Raw genomic sequence first — 19832 nt, 5'->3', positions numbered from 1 at the left:
TGCGGGTGCAAAGGGAAATGTGTAGCTCCAGGTCATTTGTTTTCTCATATCCCTAAATTCTCTGCACACGAGGATTTGTGAGCAAATCACCGGCCTGATGGTCACACCAATTATGAACCAGTTATTGATCAAAATAGTTGTTTTTTATAATACATTACCATGGGTCCTATGGCAGCCTTTGGAGAAGAACCATAATTGTTTTGCTAAGTACTTGTCTGAAGGGCATCTCTTCCCTGAAGATTTTAATAATTTTTATTATTCTTAAGCCATGCTTGGCTTGTATTTAAGTGTGAGATCAATAGGTGTCTTCATTTCATCTCTGTATTGCTAAAGAGAATGTTTTTTTACATTGTATCTCTAATAATACTTTAATTTATTGCAGGAGGGCTGTGTCCTGGGTCTAACGATCCTTGTCTGGAGAAGCCATGTCCAGGGGATATGCAGTGTGTGGGGTATGAAGCTAACCGAAGACCTTTCATCTGCCAGTGCCCACCAGGAAAGCTTGGCGAATGCTCAGGTGCACAGCACACAGTAGAGTAAAAGGGGATATACTTGAGCGACAAAGTGCTGCCATTGTCAATTTGCCGGTAGAGTTGCCACTGAAGTCAATGGAAGTGCTTAACACTTCTCAGCACTGGCACTCAGGGCATCTATTTATAAGCCTTGTAAAAGAATTGGCTTTACAGCTATGGCCCTGTAGGAAGACCATGATCCAGTTTCCACTGGGAATCCCAAATCAGTAAAACAGGCCATTGAGAAAACAGGACTTTTCCTGGAGGCTGCTCTGCCAGATGTTTTCCTGCCATGGGCAAAGCTCTAATTAAGTCTTGTACTTATGACTGAGATTACAAAAAATTCCAAACTTTATTAATGAAAACACTACACAATCCTGAACAGAAAGTTTCAGGCCTTTTGTTCGTTCTCTTCAGCTGTGTTATTCCATAGGATTCAAAGAGCCCAGTGGAGTGGAGCCTTTCCATTGACTTCAGTGAATCCTGGACTGCCTGACAGAGGGCACATGCTATTTCCGTGCTCCTTGGACGCGTTTGACTGGCATCTGCCAGCCCAACTTTATACCCCAAATTCAACTGCCTGAGGTAGAGGCATGGTCATCTTTGACTCCCTCTGTTATCAGTTAGATGCCTCCAGGGGGAGATAACATTATGAGTGCTGAATAGTTGGAGAAATCCCTCTTTCTTATAGAAGTATGAAGAAATAGATCTTATCCCTTCAGAAATAATTTTCCTTGGAAATGGAATGTGTGTTTGCAGTAAGTCCAAGCTCTCTTCCCCATCAAAGTTGGGTTTTATTTCTAAGTTTCTTCCTAAACATTCTCATTAGCTCTATAATTTCTTTAATTAACTTGACAGTTGTAGAATTATTTCATGTATCAATGAAAGAATGTGTGTTTTCAAAATGTTTATTTCAGGCCACACTTCCCTTAGCTTTGCTGGGAATAGTTACATTAAATACCGAGTGTCTGAAAATAGCAAGAAAGAGGAATTCAAGTTGGCTCTACGTCTGCGAACCCTGCAAAGCAATGGGATTATAATGTACACCAGAGCGAATCCCTGTATAATTCTGAAGGTAATTAAAATAACCTATCTTTTCCACAGCTATTTTTCTTGATTATATGTTTTCTGTTGGCTCTTGGTTTGGGGAATGTTGTTCTCATTTCAGCTGTAGATTTAGAAGATGAAGTCTGATCTGTTTCATGGTAACAGGGAAAAACAGCAATTTTGACAATGGCAGCAACAACAACAATCAAAAAAGCAGCTTGTTAGTAGTAGTTTACTTGGAAAATGCTCCATTGGGTGCTGTTCGTTATAGGAACAGTATGTGTGTCTGCATGCGAGAGCCAGTCTGCACAAGATGTAAGATTTGGCCATTTATATGATTGCACAGTCAAAACCACACATGCTGAAATAGCCGTTCTTCCCCTGTGTCCATCCTGTGATTAGAGAATATGCCTTCACTACTGTAAATTCCAGAAACCAACTGCTCAGAATGTGTCTCCTACTGAATATGAGGATTTTTTCACTCCATGAACCAAGCTTATTTTTCAAGAGGGGCAAGGGGTAGGTAGAGAGGCACATTGGATGGATAAGCTCTCCATGCATTTTAGTTGTTCATTTTCTGTGAAATGGCAAATATCTGCTGGATGGAAAGGGAGCAATGGACTCGTCCAAGAGCCTGCATATATAGTATGTCTGCTAGAGCCTCTGAAGAGCAAAATGAAGACTTCATAACTTGATCTTGTCCTGTAATTCAGTAATGGAAGAAAGAGCACAGAGCCTTTTGTGTCTGTATTTGCAATCTTTAGATTTCTTTTGGCTGAATGCTTAGGTAATGTTAAAATTGCAAGATCAATTATTAATGGGCAACAAATAATTTCATGGCTGTTATGCTAAAATATTTCATGAGCAGGAGTACTATGTCTTTCATTCACTAGAGAACCTCAGCATTTCTCAGATTTGTATGAGACATAATTAAGCCCTGCTTGAGATATATAGAAAGCCATTGTTTGGAGTTTTTAATGTACTTTTTGTTCAAGAAAACAAAACAAAACCAAAGGCTTGACGACTTTCTTTGAAGTCCTCATCATGGTTGCTTTTCATATATATGGGCATGTAATGTCACAATTTAATTTTGAAAAATACTCAGCAAAAAACAAATGGCTCTGGTGAAAGATGCCACTTGAAAACAGTAGGAGACCATACAAAGGCAGACTGAAATAGTGTTAGAATGATTATAGGAGAATTTAGTTTATTAGAGCTTAGAGCTATGATGATTAAGGAGTCCAGCAGCTCAAGGCTGCACTACATGGTTTTGCAAAAACAGTCTGTTCTAGATGATATTTTATTTCAAATATTCTAAAAGCGTGGACACTGCACTGCAAGCATGTCTTTCTACCCAATCTTAATGGAAAAGATTGTTAAAAGTTTTGTTACTGTTATTATTATTCCTAATTTTAAGGAAGGTGTGGATGGAAGTAAAAACACTAATCTCTGTTTTGGTGAGGTGGCCAAAGTGAAATGCAAACTGAACTGTAACTTTAGTAGGGCTTTGTTCAGGACAAAAGCCCTCTCCCTATCCTGGGCTTCTTTTGTTCTGAATTGTTTAATACAAAGAGTACCCGGATCACAGTTACTTTGGCTAAGCCAACCATCTAAGCCTATTTGAAATCCAGGCATCCCTTAAAGTTTGCCTTAAATATATGCTGAGAATATGCCTAGCTAGAATGAGTTAATTCCCAGCCTTGCTCCTTCCCTCTCCTCCCACCTCTGTTCCTGTAGCAACCTGGTTAGTATCTTCAGCCACAAAGTGGGAGGTGTGTCCAGGCCTACACAGGGCTGAAATGCTGAGCTCACACTGCTTTCCACCTAAAGAAGTGTCCTAATCATAGGCACTTGGTCAGGAAACTGCTATTGAAACAGGTATGTAAGTTGTGAGATAGGGAGGTGCTCAGAAATGAGGCCATTAGGTAAATTAATTAGAGGTCTATAAATGTGAAGTTGTTACCATTTGAGCATTGCTTTCAATTAAATTAAACATGAGGAGATGCTTTCCAAATAGAGGATAAAGGATGGGATCCTGTGCTCTTGTGAGCACTCTGGCACCACTCCAGCAAGGCACTTAATCACTTGCTTAACTTCCTGTATTTGAAGGCAATTGGAACTACTCACATAACTTAATTTTAAGCTTGTACTTAAGCATCTTGACGGATTAACACCAAAGGGCTCAGCACAAGAGCATTCAGCACCAAACAAAGGTAGAGATGGAAGAATTTTAGATCCACCACATAGTAGGATGCCATGGGAGAGTATGCTGAAAACAGCAACACTATTGGGGCCTATCGTGGCATTGATTTTTTAGGCAAGTCTCCCCCATTGCAGTCTATTTAAAAATTAATGCGGCAGTATGGTTTTCAGTGTTTAAATGACCAGCTTAATTTTGGAAGCTCATACATTTGTGATAACTCTAGGGATGGGAATATTTCATAATCATAACACAATGTCCTTCTTGGATGAATAATCAATTCCACAGAGCAAACTGCTTGTCTACTACTTTGCTGAAAGCCTACTAGCTACGCTGTGTTGATCCAATATAATATGGATGTTATTTATTCAGCTGTTTCAAATAAAGCAACTCATCCATCAATTTAGAAAGACCGGCCATTCTTTTAGCTGTGTGCTCTTACTTTTAAGACAATTGGAGCAAAATGAGATGCAGGTCACTAGTCTTTTTTTGTCTTTTGGAAAGATTACATGTGCTGTGGTGTCACCGTTTCTTTTTCTCTTATGTAGTATCTATCTGGGTAAAATAAAAGTTAACAATTTAAAACATAAGGCCACTCAAGAAGAGAATCCCCAAATGTATTTTGTTTGTCAAGGAGTATAATTTAGATTCCACTAATTTTGCAAAATTTAAAGATTTAAAAATAGGTAAGGAAAGACTTTCCCCTCCTGCTGGAAACATAGGTGTTAAATAGTAAAAGGCAAACATATGTTCTTCAGTCCAGGCAGCTAATGTGAAACTTTGCATGGCTTAGTTAAGTGTATATTCTACATTTTAATGCATTACTGCTGCATGGCTTATGCTGGATAAGACTGAAGCTTGGATATGATCCCAGTTATGGCTGGAGTTGAAACGAGTAGTATTTTAATTAAATATACCGTTTTACACAAACGAATGTGAAGTGTAATTCAGCTAACGAAATATTTCCCCAGATAGATTAGTAGGCAATGTGCTATATCCATGGTGTATGACTGCAGATGGACTATGTCAGCCTAAGGTGGTCTCAGAAGAACCGTTTGATCATTTTATTACTTATGTTGATATACAAATATGGATGTTAGCCAAACATCTTAGCCAGACTAATATTCTAATATAATTTACAATATGTGTTTGGCTCTGTTTTGCTCATTGAGTGAAACTCTTGAAATGTAACAGATTGTATCACCTTTTGGAGCCTTCTCTGTTCTTTGTACTTCTCTGCCCATTTTATATAGGTGAGGAATGTTGCGTCTGTGATAGCATACATGTGAAGTAGGCACTGACACCACTGTCCTAATATCTGTGATGAGAGATACTGCAACTGAGCCCGGGAAGCTTTGAGAGGCAGCCAGCTGTGAGCTTGGTGGGAATTCTCTGCCCACCTAAGGTGAAGCAGTGTCACCCTTTCATCTGTGTAGGGAGGGTCTCTGCCAGAGTCATCGGCTGACACCAGCAATGGGTTGCAGAGTTTGTACCTCTCTGCTGTAAGCCAGAGGAACGTGAGCTCTCTGCCTTGTTGTGTCATGTAGCTGGAAAAAAAAGTGTCAGAAGTCCTGTTCTGCACTGAGGGTCTGATACTGCCAACTGTCAGTCAGACCAGCTGTCCCACTATGAGTTTGTTGTTTGAATAACTGCTGAGCCTGGACACGAGCACTGGTCTGTCAGTTGATTTTGTAATATTTGCTTGCATGTTCCTCATTTAGTCAGAAATTAAGGTAAATCTCAGTTTTTCTTGATACTGAAGTTTAGGCTCTAATTTAAGAGCCTGCTTTGAGCATGAAACAGTGCCTCTCACATCACAGGGATTTCTAGGAATGACAAGAACACCGGGGATTAATTGCTGAATTGAAGATCAATGGTCCAATTCTCCATGCTTAGGAGTGAAGACATTGTTTCACTCCTTTGAGTGGAGGACCCCTCTCCTCCCTGGTCAGCCAGGACAGCTGCTATACAGCCAAGACTCCAGCCCTTTTGGCCACTCACTCATCACAGGCAGCTCCTACTTTTACTCCTCCTGCTAGAAGCACAGTTCCAGCAGGAGATATTACCTCCCTGCCCCACCACAGCAAGGCCTATGGCTGCCTGATTAATTAAAGTCTTTTTATGGCCCCATCACTACGGGCATCTGGGCATGTCACAGTCTTTAATGCATTTATCCATAAAGCAGTGGTGTGAGGTAGGGAAATGACGTTATCCCTGTGTTACTGATGGAGACCTGAAACTAATGACTTGCGTGAGAGCTCAGAGGAGGACTGTTGGACAGTATGTTTTCCCATGCATATCTATCATATGCTAGGCTAGTACTGTAAGTGTTGGACCATCCTTCCTGGCTTTCAGTCTAGCCCAAAGTGGGGGTTACTAGTGCTTTTTTTAATAAAAAGAAGGGGACATAAAATTTCAGATAATATATATTTACTGTGTATCTCAGATCATCTGCTGGTGAAAAGAAATAAAAATGGATGAGAAAGAAAGGAAGATGTATAAAACATTTTTATGGTAAATCTTTTAAATCATGGATTCCCATATATAAATGGTGTAATATTTATCCCAGGTGCTCATATTTGTGCTGCATTTAGCAAGATAATTGGAAAAGCATGTTCTGTGAATAGGGGTAATAGGCATGCAGGCAGTGGGTTCTTCAGGGTATAAGTAGCCTTTGGGGAGGTAAATGTATATTATATACAATCAGTAGAAGAACAGTTTTTATAGTAAAAACCTTTAGAGTAAGAAGCAAGGTAACTGCTTATCCGATGATAGCTGTTTTTCAAAGCGTAATATGTTGGCATGCATTTTTCAGTGTGATTTGTAATCGTATCGAACCAGACCACACTTTCTGAGCAGCACCTTAAAGTTTTGTGGACTGTTTTGTTGCACAGGGAGAAAATAAGCTATTGCTTCATCTCTGGAGAACCACTGGCTCACTTTATCAGGATATCTTTTTTACCAAGATTCCTCCTGAGCAGATGCTTTAATAGGCCCAATTTCAATCTACAGAAATAGTTTACAGCTGAGTTTTGAGTCCTATGAGAAATGATTTTTTAATGAAAAGTGAATCCAGACTTATTTTTCTGTATACCCATTAGCTTTTTTTAATTGAGCTGTAGAAGTACAACATAACAAACAACATTCATCCCTCAAGCATGTTATATTACAATTGTAGATCTTATTTCTTCTCAATTTCATGATGTTCTACAGGTCAAGGACTTCAAAATAACCAGCTGCCCATAGCAGGGGCAAATTCTTGCTCTTTTCTTCTGGCTCTTTCTGCATGCTACTCACCATTCATGCCATGCAGACTAGATGGGTAGTTGGCATTCCTGAGTAGCTGGTCACCTGCTTAGCCATTTCCATGCCTGCCCCATCCAAGCAGTTGTGAAGCGGTGGAGTGCTGTGGTTGACACCACGACTGTCTGCTGTGACTTGGAATAGATCTACTTGAGGTTACAGACCAATTCAAATTCAGCTGGTCATAAGACTGAGGTCTGGAAAGAGAGAAAGGAAGTACACAGATGATTAGAACTGAAGATTTTACCCTTAGCTTTCTTCCAGATAGTTTTGTGAATCTCCAAGGGCAGTAAAATACTAGTAGTAATAGTAATAGAAATAATACCAAGGGGAACCTTTGCTTTAATGTATTACGCAGACTCACGTTCAGTCAAAGTGTAGGGCTTAAGCACCAGGAAATGACAAAAATTACTCAGACTGTAGATCAAGATTTCTTTATCTGGAGTGAGGCGTAAGATCTCAAACATTTACTTGCTGGAGACTATGCGAGCATGGTTTGCTTATGTGGATTGACCATTTACCTTCAAGCCACATCACAGGTGGCAGAGATGAGTTTGAGCACTGGTTCAGACCCATGCCAAAGGATATCTCCAGCTAACACCATTAAAACAAGTATGCAGTCATTCAGGCTAGAAAGCCAAAGACAGATGGACATGAGGCAGCATCCTCACATCTGCCTTAGCTATGCCAGTTTAGTGGGCTACTAAAGCTCTAGTAAGTTTTTGCATTTTTGGCCCATGACTCTTTGACAGCTGTGGCAACTCTGTACAGAGGAGGACATTTTGATTCTTCTATCCTTTGCATAGATAGGTCCAATCGCTAAGAACAGCTTCCTCTCCCCTACCATTTACTCTGCAGCAGAAAAAAGTGAGCCTGTCCTTTGTATTTTCACTAGCTTTTGTGGTGGGTCTGTTCAGTACCTGGAAGGAGGGAGTTGGAGCAAGCTCTAGTCAGCCCTCAACAGAGCATCCTTTGAGAAGGATGAAGCTGAAGGAGAGCAGTTGCATTGAGTAAACTGGTGCAGAGCGCAGTGTATCCTGTGAGGAAGGCTGCAAAAGGATGCAGCACCTGAACTTTACAGGGGGATAAATAATGGGACAGAACTGTCTTCAGATGAGGCTTGCAGGAATAAATGCTTCCTAGAGCATGACATAAAGGTAAAATATTTGCAAGAGCTTTCAGAAAGCTTCAATCCAATTAACATGTCATAAGAAATTATCTCCTAACTCTGTCAGCCATTTTAAACTTATCTGCCATCTGTTAGAGAAACCTAAAATCTTTGGGTAAACTGCTAATGAGAAAAACAGCACTCTATACCCTTTCCCTCACTCTACATTTAGCCTGCCCCAGCAGCTGGCATGAATTCTCCCTTCATGAGGGCTTCCAATTCAAGGAGACCCAAGCCTCAGCTTCACATCTTTCTCTCTATGGGTATTTGTATCAGCTCTCATCACCAATTTTGTGTGCCCCCTTGCAATCCTAGACTGATTTTGCTTTTAGACTTTCCCTTTTAGGGACAGAAGGACCATCCTGATTTTAAAGCTGAGACATGGACAGATTAAATGACAAGGATAGGTATTTCCCATTCCCCTCCAGTGCTCCACCTCCCCTATGGCCTAGTGCTCCTCAGCTGCTTTCCCTTTACCATCACCCACCTGGGTGAGGAGCAGGAGGGAGAGTGAGAAATCATAACAATCTTTCTAAAGCCCTGAACCCAGCATAAATACGAGGAAAAGAAGAAAAGTAAAAGCCACCTTACAGCATCTGCAAAGTATGCACAGAGTGGATAGTTCTAGCATCCGTGGAATATAACTGACCTTTGGCCAGCCAGAAGCTTCATGTTGATCAAAAGAGGAACTGAATTTACAGCATTTAGGGAAAAGTACATGCCTTGGTGAGATACTCAACAAAGTTACGGAGACACAGGACGTGTACGTTACCAGAGCACGTAACATCCCTAGTGGAAGGCAGCAATCACTTGCTCAAGCACAGCCACTAATCATTTGTCTCAAGTATCTCTCAAACAGCAAGAGGTGGTTCCTTGCCCCGAAGAGCTGCCCGTTCAGCAGCACCGACTGCTGGGAGCAGAAACACAGAGCACAGACAGATGGAGGGACTTGCCCAGGGGAACAGGACTGGTTAGCAGCAGAGCCGAGAGCAGAACTTGGGTCCTCCAGCCTATGCCCTATTCAATGAGATACACCATTTTCCTAGTCCTCTCATGGATTGTGTGTTTATATTTCTACAGTTTGTCTACAGTGATAGGCTTTGGGTATATTCTAGGTAGGCTTATGTTTATCACATTATGTTTAAGTCTGATGATAAAGTTACATTTTGCAATTTTAGTGTTATGCAGGAGAGCAGCTTTAACGCTGTATAGAGATGGTCTAGAAGTCTTCTAGGTTTGCGGATTCGGTCTGAGAATGTGTTATGAGATGTGCGAATGTCTGAAGCACTTTGATTTTTGTTTTCCTCTCGCAGATTGTGGATGGCAAACTGTGGTTCCAGTTGGACTGTGGAAGTGGCCCGGGAATCCTGGGAATTTCTGGCAGGGCTGTTAATGACGGAAATTGGCATTCGGTCTTCCTGGAGCTGAACCGCAATTTCACGAGCTTGTCCCTCGATGACAGTTACGTGGAGCGCCGCAAAGCCCCCCTGTATTTCCAGACTCTGAGCACAGATAGCTCTGTGTATTTTGGAGCCCAGGTCCAAGTGGATAACGTCCGGAGCCTGACGGACAAGAGAACAACACAGGTCTTGAGTGGCTTTCAAGGCTGCCTGGATTCAGTTGTCCTAAATAACAATGAACTGCCGCTCCAGAACAAGCGCAGCAGCTTTGCAGAAGTGGTTGGCCTGACCGAACTAAAGCTTGGCTGTGTTCTCTACCCTGACGCCTGCGAGAGGCATCCGTGCCAGAACGGTGGGACCTGTACGAGCGTGCCATCTGGTGGTAAATATTTTGCATTACCTTTTATCTTTCACCCCTTTTTTCCCCTACAGTTTATTGTCAGAGATGGTTTTATGCAGCAACGTACTTGAAAAATCTCACAAACTCTCTAAAACTGTGCTAGGTATTGCAACTGTGTAAAAGCCGTTTGCTCTATAAGCAACAGTGAAGCATTGACCCTTCTCGTTGCATTAGTGTTGAAGAAGGAATTTGATTTGTTGGCTGTTAATATAATTCTGTTTATATAGAAACCAGTAGAATTACAATTACTGTAATGCTTAGCTGCATTTTTTAGGATTCATTTACAGCATCGAAGGTTGTGCACAAAGATGGTGATTTCTAATGTCCGTCACAGATGTAACTGTGCTGTTGCCCTTCTGTGTTTCTGAAGCTGTCACAAATAATTACTGAGCTGTCCACAAACACCTTGGTCCTTTTGTGAGTGAGTAGTTTGATTACATGTCTGTGTGTAAAATAGTGAGTCCGCACCATTATAAACCCCCCAGAAGTGCATTCTGCACCTTCCTTGGAGGCCAGAATGCTTCAAGGTCTAAGTAATGCTATCCAAAGTTTACAGGGTGTTGATTTAAATAGTGCTTATGTCAGAGCTCCTGTGCAATGGTTATATGGTCACTTTTGTGATTTGGTGTCATTGATTTACTATGTATGATCAAGAGCACAGGTTATAAGAACTGTAAGAATAGTCAGCATCTTAGCAGGGAAAAAGCAAATGTCCCAAATGTAGGACCTCTCCTCTAGGGCTGTTCTTTCTCTGGACTGCACAGCTTTCCCTACCAGTTTCCCATATTGTATTAGCAGGAAGCACTGTTCACCTTTTCTGGAAGACTAAAACTTTCAGTGAGCTGACAAGGTCTGACTTCTTCTTTGTCCTGGCAAGGACGTTTTCCAGTCCAGAAGGAGGAACCTCCACAGGGAGGTGTTCTGTGAGTTCAGGGCTTCCCAACATGTCAGTGTTTCTGGTCCTGGTTCCTCAGGGAGGTTCCTGCTAACTTTTTTTATAGAGCAATTAACCGCTTCCCAGCGTTTTCTGCTTCAGTGTATCCATGCAGTTCCCTCATGCCCATAACTGTCTTTTATGTTTTTCATTGTTTTCAGCCTTGTTCTCATTTTTCCTTCCTGGCCCCCTAAAGGTAGGTAATCCTCTGCACTCTTCAGCTCTTTCTCGTTTGAGGTTTGGCTTTTACTGCAGGGTGTGTTTGAATCCTGCTCTCCTGGAGGAAGCCTCAAGATATGTTCCCAGTCTATTCCCATACAGCGTTATGCCGGCCTCAGGGTTTTCCGAGTTCCCCCCAATCCTTCACCTAGACAGAGGTTTTCTATGCCCAACCTGCTTGGTGCTTTTACTGGGGTATTTTTATGATGGTGCTGTTCGCAGCAGTTTCTTTTTAAACTTTAGGAACATCCTAAACTTTAGGACAGTTTAGTTTTCAAGGCTGAAATCTAGCAAAATCTGACCAAAACTGAATGTCTAGACCCACACACAAATTTCTTAATTGGGTAACCCTGCCCTATAGAGTACCCTCTGACAACCTGGATTTTCTCACGCTGAGATATCTCAGCTAGCATCTCCTCTGGATCCTCAGTGTTGTTTGAGGCACGTCTTCTCCTATGCCTAGTTTTACTTTCATTGTCTTACATATTCTGTTGATTTTGTGGATCCAGGATCCCTCCCTTAACAAAACTCTGGACTATATATAGTTCATGGACTTTTTCAAACCTTACTCTTTTAAGTAAAAATAATAAAAAATAGTATGTATGTGTGCCTGTCTCCAATTCTAATAGTACATAGCTCCAAAAATTAAGCATTGCACGTCAGCAGAAAAGAAGCTTGTTCTTACTGAAGGAGCTGGATTATGGCCTCTGCAAAGCAAAGGTCATAGTCGAGCTGTTTGCCATGTTCTCCTGTGCGACCCACCACCATTAACTGGGCTGCCTGTGCTTCTTGAACATGTGGCAGGAGAACTGCTAGTTACATGGGCAGCACTGACCGGCCCACCAGGGCAGGTCCCTGCCCTACCTAGGAAGAACGTGTGAGTTTTGAGAAGTGTGACCGTGGCTGTTGGCGGGCCGGCTTCCCTCCGCTGCCAAAATCCTGCCTCCGAGCCGCTGCTGCCGGTGCAAGGTGCTCTCTCCACAGCTCCTTTTGGATTTGTTTGTAATTTGTCCGGCAGAACTCTCCTGCTCCTGATTCTTAATTGCTGAACTTTCTAGTTTGCTGCGGTTTACGGCAGGTGACGTGAAGGGTGAATCAGGGAAGCTATGGGCTTTACTGTCAGTGGAAGGAGACATGAGAACAGTCAAAAGGAATGAACCTGCAGCATTAGCAGGCTAGAATTGATGTGCAGGGAGAGAACAAGTGTTGCTGCTTATGTGCACTGTTAAGGGTCTTTATCTACAGAGGGAAGAAAAGGAAACAAAGTGCTGCAAAAAAGGGCAAAGGAAAATAGTTCCGAAGGATGCTGCAGCCATTGAGAAATTTGCTAAACAAGATTATTTAAATTCCTAGGAAATACAAACACAATATGAATATGGTTGTAAAATGGCTTTGATTCAGATTCCATACTTAATAAATTAGGTTAAACATTCACCAGGCTAGCATCCTAGGAAGTGCAAGAACAGCTCCTTCTATTGATTTTGCTTGAGTCTGTTTACAGTATTGCTCAGCAGTCTCGTGATGAGTAAATTGAAACCTTTCTAATAAATCACTTTACAGTAATTCTTTTTCCCAGGGCCATGTGCGTGCCAGTTCAGATTGAGGGGTGCAGTGAGGTGAGGGAGAAACTAGTGGCTCTAAAGGTTGGATCTGTTTTATTACTGGAATGACACGCACAGTTCTTATGTCAGCATAACTCACGGCTGGAGCTCAGGCCCGGAATTTACTTAAACTTGCATGCGGTACTGCCTCGGCAAGGAGGCATGTGCCCTGTGGCGATATTTCAGCTGCCTGCCGTTAAAAAATCTGTTTGCTGTTTTTACTGCCTCAGCAGTGTATGTAAATAAAGGGTAGTTATAATGCCATATTTCCAAAGCAATGGGCCCTAAATATACTTTGGTGGTTTTGTAAGATGGCCCACTAGGAGAAGTCATAGCTATTTTTGTTTCCACCAGGCAAAGCAATTCTGCTAGTGTTAGTGTCCTCCGTATATGAAAAGACCATGTAATTAAACTCCGTAGAGAGGGAGCCCAACAGCACTGCAAGTGCTAGTTATAGAGCCACAAATTGCAATATGCCTTTAAGAATGGCAGTGTTGTATTTGCTGGCATAGATGTTAGCATCCGGATTTGATTTAAAATAAAATAAAAATGGAATAAATCTTCATTTTTTTAATCTTAAGAGAGAAAATAACATTTGGAGGGTGGGGAGGGGAAGGAAGCGTTCATAAATATACTGTGCTAGCAAAGGCTGCTTTTCCAGTCAGTCCAGTCCAGTATTCAGCAGCATCAGAATCTCCTCGCTAATACTTTCTATGATGTTTTCCTCCTATTAAAGTTACTGGAAAGTAATGCTTATTTTCCTAAACAATGAGTGTTTGGCATAATAGCAAGGTTTATTTTAATAAATTAGGTCCTCTAATTTGAGTTTTACAGAGTAGATTTCATACACTGTTAACATCCTTTTTCATACAAAAATCCTACTGTACTTTACAAGGAAATTAAGAGAGAAAAAAAGAAAGCTCAGATTTATAGCTACGTTTAAAAGAAAACTTTCCGAAAAAAGGTTACCCAACATTATAATATCAAAGAGTTGGTTGGCTACATGCCAGAAATCAAAGGGGCTCTGTCTAATTTGCATATAATTTGCATAAATTGATCATCTAAAATACAGACCTCTGCAATGGTATTCCTTTTTTGATATCTTCCTTTCTGAATAGAAATATCTATAAATATACTGAACAGGAGTCCACCATTAATAAAAAGCTGCCTCTCGTTACCTTTTACTTCACTGTACGGTTAGGGGAATAGGGTAATGTTATGGCCCTGCTTTCGGAAATGCTGAAGCGTTGGTTTGTACACCCTACGAGTACGTCCACCTGCTGCCACTGTGCTTCATATGGACATATCTGCTGCAACTTTGAACTGCCTAGCTCAGGAAGAGTGGTGTAAGTGGGCGACAGAGCTCGGTACGGATTGCAAAGGTGTTGCCCAGAAAGGGGAGTCAGTCCTGGGCCAGCCCAGGAGGCTTTTAGCTGCCAGCATCAGAGAAGTCACCCTCGAACAGTGCATGCTCCTCTCTGCCTGGGCTTCTGCTATGTACAGCTTTAGGGCAATTTTCATGGAGACACTGGAAACCACATCCCTGAAATATAGGGCATATTCTTCCAGATTTCTGGTTCCTACCCTTAAGTATGGGTCAGTGAAGCCATTTTAAAAAAAAGGCTTTTAGCATTTTGAAACCTGACAAAACGACGTATTTTTCCTCAGCCTCCCTTTCAGAAATAGCTTGGCTCTCTGAACTGAAATTTCCTGATAAAATTCAACCGAGTGTTTAAAGTCTGCCTAAGTTATAAGCCACTGAATATGAGGTCTTAAAATGGGAAGTGTCACACAACTTTAATAATAGAGTGGCGTTACCAGTTCTGCCAATAGTGAGTGTATGTTTATCTGCTTGAATAACAACATGAACAATCACAGCAATAGAAAGCTGTACTGTAATCAAACCTCAATACCACGCCAAGCTTTCCAACCGCAGACAGAAACATCGTGCTTGCAAAGCCTGCAATTATAAATATAGTTACTTCCTTTTAATTTGATCAGTCCTGCATACATCTGGCTTTGATTGAAGTAAATGGCTTATATGAGCAGGCAATTTTATTTGAATATAAAGCATTTGAGCAGAAATATCTATCAACCCAAGAACTGAAGGCAGGTCATGAGAAGAGAAAGCCATTGCTTTCCCCTCTTCTCATTCTTTGAACCCTTTCTGTTTTTTTCTTCCTCTTTTTTTTATCAACAAAGTTAAAATCCAAAGGGAGGGAAAAATACAGCCTAAACTAAGATGGTGATTTTAATCACTGAAACACATGGCAGCAACATTAACACATGGGTATACTGAGGATTAGGTAGAATGATGTATGGCGAAAAAATTGTGTATTAATACCATAGTCATGAATGGACCTGGTCTTGCGTGTGTTCTTGCTCTCATGCACACACAAACAAAACGGTGTACTGTACTGTTAACATCTCAAATTTGCATGTCAGTGTTCATTTGTGAAGGGTTTTAGGATTTTTTCATTTTTTTATCTTTTTATAGCTATGTCTTTAGGTATCTGGATTTAATTTCCCAGCTTCAAAGTAAATATACCCCAGTCCTGCTGACAGATTCATAGAAGGCACTGGTCTAACAAAAACAGGTTTGTATTCATACTGACTTGTGGCATGAGGCAATGCTCATGTCTCTGAAGATAGGTATTGCTGAGGGTATTGTGGTCTCACCCCAGCAACATTTTTTTGTGTTTATCAGGGCTTTTTATCTCCTTCCACTGCTCCCTTCTGAAGCAATACAGTGGCATCGCATACTTTGCTGCCTTGGAGAATGCATGTCAACGTTTTCCAGCATCAGTGTGCAAAATGAAATTTTGAAATACTTTGGGGCAGACTCAGATGGACTGTACGATCTTAAAAGTCAGTGGATTTCCATGACTTTCAGTGCCTTCATTGTGAGCAGGAGCAATCCTAGATTGCTGGAAAGGGGTTTTGTTTCCTTCCCATACTGGGAGGACAAGGGCACGTAATCTTTCCTTCAACTGTTTTGTCCTTGGCTGTGGGAAGTTTGCTTATTATTCTCGTGCTGCATGGATGGGAAGAAATGCATAATATATTGCCTGGATATTAAATTAAAAGTGTAATAATCATTCTGTGTTAGATCTAGGATGCACTTCTGACCAAAAGGGTTTTTCAGGATCACATGTTCTCCACAGCCATGTGGCTACAGTACGGAGTTGCTAGCATACAGTAAGCAGGCAAAATTACCTGCTGAGAGGTAGGGAGAAATATAAAAGGTCTGGCAAGTCTTCTGGCTCAGTGGATATATGTTGTGTTCTGAGCCATCATCCCAGCTCTTCACTTCCATATTTCATGAGTTTTAACATAAGCTTTGCTGTGGTGGAGTCCTCCTAAATGAATGCTTTGCAGCTCTGACATGTGTGTCACAGAAAAGTTATTTGTCCAGTCTCTTGCCATTAGCTCAGAATTAGCAACTGTATGACAACATGCTAATGTGAAGAGAAGTCGCCAAAAAGTATTGTGATGAAATTCTTTTTTTCCTTTTTATTTCTAACTTTGATCCCTAGACTTACAAACTGTGCTGAAAACTTCAGTCTTCTAACATGTGACTGTGTTCCACCAGTAGACCATTACATCAACTTCAGTCAAAAATGTATGCTTTCATAAACAGGCTTTTCATCTTGATTTTGTTCATACACTGCCCCGTAGAACTGTGATCCATCCAAAGCATTCAATTTCTACTCCTCTTAGTATGAAATGTTAATATAAGCTAGCACATCTTTAATATATAAACAATAGGTAATAACAATAACGAATAAATCCACGTTTTTACAATTAGTCAAAAAGATTTTTTTAAATCAAATAATATTTCTCATTTCATTCATGCAGTGAATAAATGTAACAAAATGTGTTGTAGAATGAGAACCCAGAACTGGAATTAATGCAGCTGAAGCAAATGCAAGAAGTGAAAAGAAAGTGAATTGTAGGCTATGTTTTACTGATGATTGGCAGCTAGTAATTTAGGTACAGAATTATTTTAAGTCACTTTAAAATAATTTAGTTTAAAAATATCATTTAACAAATAGTTAGAAAAGCATATCAATTCTGCTATCGCATACAACAAAAGTATGTTTAAGAATAAAATGGTTTTGTATTTGAATTGAACATTTTCATTTCACTTAAACTCAGAGAGACCATAAAATTGTATATAAAAACATTACTGTAAATTTTTGAACTATAGATGTCACTGTTCAGTCATAAAATGAAACACTGAAGCCTTACTTACTCATCCTGTGATTTCCTCCTACACTGTTTCCAGATCAGGTACTTTTCCAGCTAATAATAAATCTTCTAGAGAGATGGCATCAAAATACAATGCCCAGCACAGTCTCAATTTTGCAATTCTCCAGTCCCAGATCTCTGTCCCTCCAGAAGGTTATTCACATTAGCCAAGCGAAATACATACAAGAGACCAAACGTGCTTTCTGGGAATTCCCAAAGTGATATTGTTTCTCTTCATTAGCTCTGCAACCTTAAAAACAGCAGTGCTTCTATCTCCCCCTTTGTACTAGGGCAACAGAACAGCATGATATTTGAGTATCTATTTCATTTATCTTAAATTAAATGGGATTGGACTCTTGACTGAATAAGCCAGTAAGTCTGGTTCCAAGTATGTTCTCTAAAGCCTGTCCTCATGAAAGAATTCAATTAGAGTAACTGGACAAGGGGAATTGAACCGGATAGAACATAAAAGATGTGGCAGCCCTCATGCAGAATTGGTTTTGCCTCATGCGCCCACTGGGCTTTTCCGGATTGTTTCTGTGAAATTCTTTCTCATAACTGTGCCTTAAATTCCTGGCTTCTTTCCTAGAACAGTGTCTTTTAAAATGCCTATCTATAATTTGTATATAGCTTCAGATATATAGATACAGATTTTTTTTAAGTGTGTATATATATGTATCTCCACAATTCACCACTGTGGAGTGGTATTTCAGCTACACCAGCTTATCTCCAATAATTTTGACACTGAATTGAGTTGCATTGAACCATTTCAGCTCTAAACCCATCAGTATTAATTGCAGGAAGGTTTCTTGTTCCAGTTGCTTAATACAACATTTTCTGTAAGTTGTTTTGGTATGTGAACCCCATACCCGGGTTTGAACCTTGCCTACAAGTTCACATACGTGTCTGTTTGGGGCATTTAGATTGCATAGGTAGTTTAAAAAAGAATCAAAGGTTTTTGCAGATGTCCAGGAAAATTTAGCTAGCTCAATATCACTAATCCAAGAGTCTTTCTTATCCCAGGGACTGCCTTAGCCACATTTCCTTTTTTTCCACAAGCTACATGGTCCTAGCTCTCTTGGAGTGAAAGAGTACTCAGATTTGGATGCCTAATTCGCAATGTAAAGTGATGCACTGTCTCACTGGATTTCTTTATGACCTTAAATAAAGTTTTTATTAATGGCTTTGTGCCGTATGAAATCATGAAGAGAGTAAAAAAAGAAAAAAAAAAGTCATTTAGTAGTTGGAGAGAGAGAACTGATCATTTCAAGAATTGTTTCTGACTCTGATGTTGCTCTTCTGTAGGCAAGGAATATGGAAGTAGGACCATGATCCTGCAGGGTCCCTCTCCATTTGAGCCAAGTTATGTCTGATTTACTCCAGCTTGCGCTTAATCAGTTTTTTAATAGCAAACACTGCAACTAATCAGCTCTGATTAGAGGTGGCATTGACGAGTTCAGCTGGCATTATGAAGCTCATAGTTCATGCCTGGATGATGCACTTTATGAAAGTGTTAAGTATTGTTGTCAAGTGTTTTATTATTGCTGTCACATTCCTACTGTGCTGTCCTTGTAAAAGGCAGATGCAGAAAGGTTCTCAGCACACGCATTTGCTCTTCAGTGAAGCCCCAAAAGAAGTGTGGGCTGCTGCTATCAACAGATGTGGTCTGCCTTTTCGGGGGGGGGGGGGGGGGGGAAGTGGGAGGTATATCCTTGATTTAGAATATTTCTTGCAACCAAAGTTGTTAGCAGAGAACATGTATTTATATCTGAATCATGAAGATCAGGGCGGTCTGGTTTGCAGTGATTCCTCTCTCTGGTCCTTGGTTGTAGGCATGAGCTTCAGTTGCCCAGACATCCGATTTATTTCTCTCTGTGTTCCTCACCTCCCAGGCTATCAGTGCAACTGCCTCTCCCAGTTTACTGGAAGAAACTGTGAGTCAGAGATTACTGCCTGCTTCCCAAATCCCTGTCGAAATGGAGGGTCATGCGATCCCATCGGCAATGCATTCATTTGCAACTGCAAAAATGGCCTGACAGGAGTAACGTAAGTAAGCCTCTCCAAGTGGGTGGCTGGGGCTTTCCAGTTCAGTGGTGGGGGGCGGGGGGAAATGATAGGGCATTTTGTACCCAAATGCTACTATTTACATAGCAAAAAGGCAATCCAAATTATTTTGTCACCTTCAGACTTGCCATAAAAACTGAATTTATTGCATTCATTTTTTAAAATCCTGACCTTGATCATATATGCGGTGTAGAAACAGAAAATTCCCTGACCTGCCCTTCAGCCTGTTTTTTCTCATCTAGTTTGTTTCCTTTTTGTCTGTTTTGTTTTGGCCTTTTTCTTTTGGTCACCTGTTCAGCTTTCCAATTCTGTCTATTTAAGGTTCTTGTTCTTATTTTTTCACACACCTCTAATATTTGCTCATTTTATCTCCAGCCCTAAGTAATTTTACATATTCATTATTTCCACCTCCTTTCTCAAATTAGTACTCTAATTTTTTCCTATATTTAGTCTCACTGCTCTCTCTCCTTGAATCCTCCTAGTATTTTGTATTGAATCCCGTGGGACGGTTCAAGAAAAGTAAAAAAAATGCTGAAATTTTCTATTACACTCTGTGAGCAGCACAAGAATCAAGAAGCCTAAGATTCAAGAAGCTTTTCCTATCAGATGCTTTAAACTCTTATGACCATCTTGATGTTTCCATTTTATTGTCTTATAAAGCCATAAAATGCTTTTTTACTTGTAGAAAAATATAAATGCCATAAAATAATACGATATTAATACAGTCATTTGC

General features: G+C 40.6%; 1 protein-coding gene across 9 annotated transcripts in view; it reads left to right on the top strand.

Annotated features, from left to right (window-relative positions):
• FAT3 (FAT atypical cadherin 3) overlaps nt 1-19832 on the top strand; it is a 422304-nt gene that overhangs the window by 386527 nt on the left and 15945 nt on the right. For all 9 annotated transcript variants that reach the window (XM_064505138.1, XM_064505137.1, XM_026109215.2 and 6 more), the window contains 4 exons: nt 383-517; nt 1430-1587; nt 9544-10012; nt 18928-19081. In XM_064505138.1, coding sequence (XP_064361208.1) covers nt 383-517; nt 1430-1587; nt 9544-10012; nt 18928-19081 — 916 coding nt within the window. The remainder of the gene's footprint in view (nt 1-382; nt 518-1429; nt 1588-9543; nt 10013-18927; nt 19082-19832) is intronic.

The sequence above is a fragment of the Dromaius novaehollandiae genome, chromosome 1 (assembly GCF_036370855.1).
Source record: "Dromaius novaehollandiae isolate bDroNov1 chromosome 1, bDroNov1.hap1, whole genome shotgun sequence".
Taxonomy (NCBI): domain Eukaryota; kingdom Metazoa; phylum Chordata; class Aves; order Casuariiformes; family Dromaiidae; genus Dromaius; species Dromaius novaehollandiae.
The sequence above is the reverse complement of the archived record's forward strand: the minus strand, read 5'-3'. Positions and strand labels throughout refer to the sequence as shown.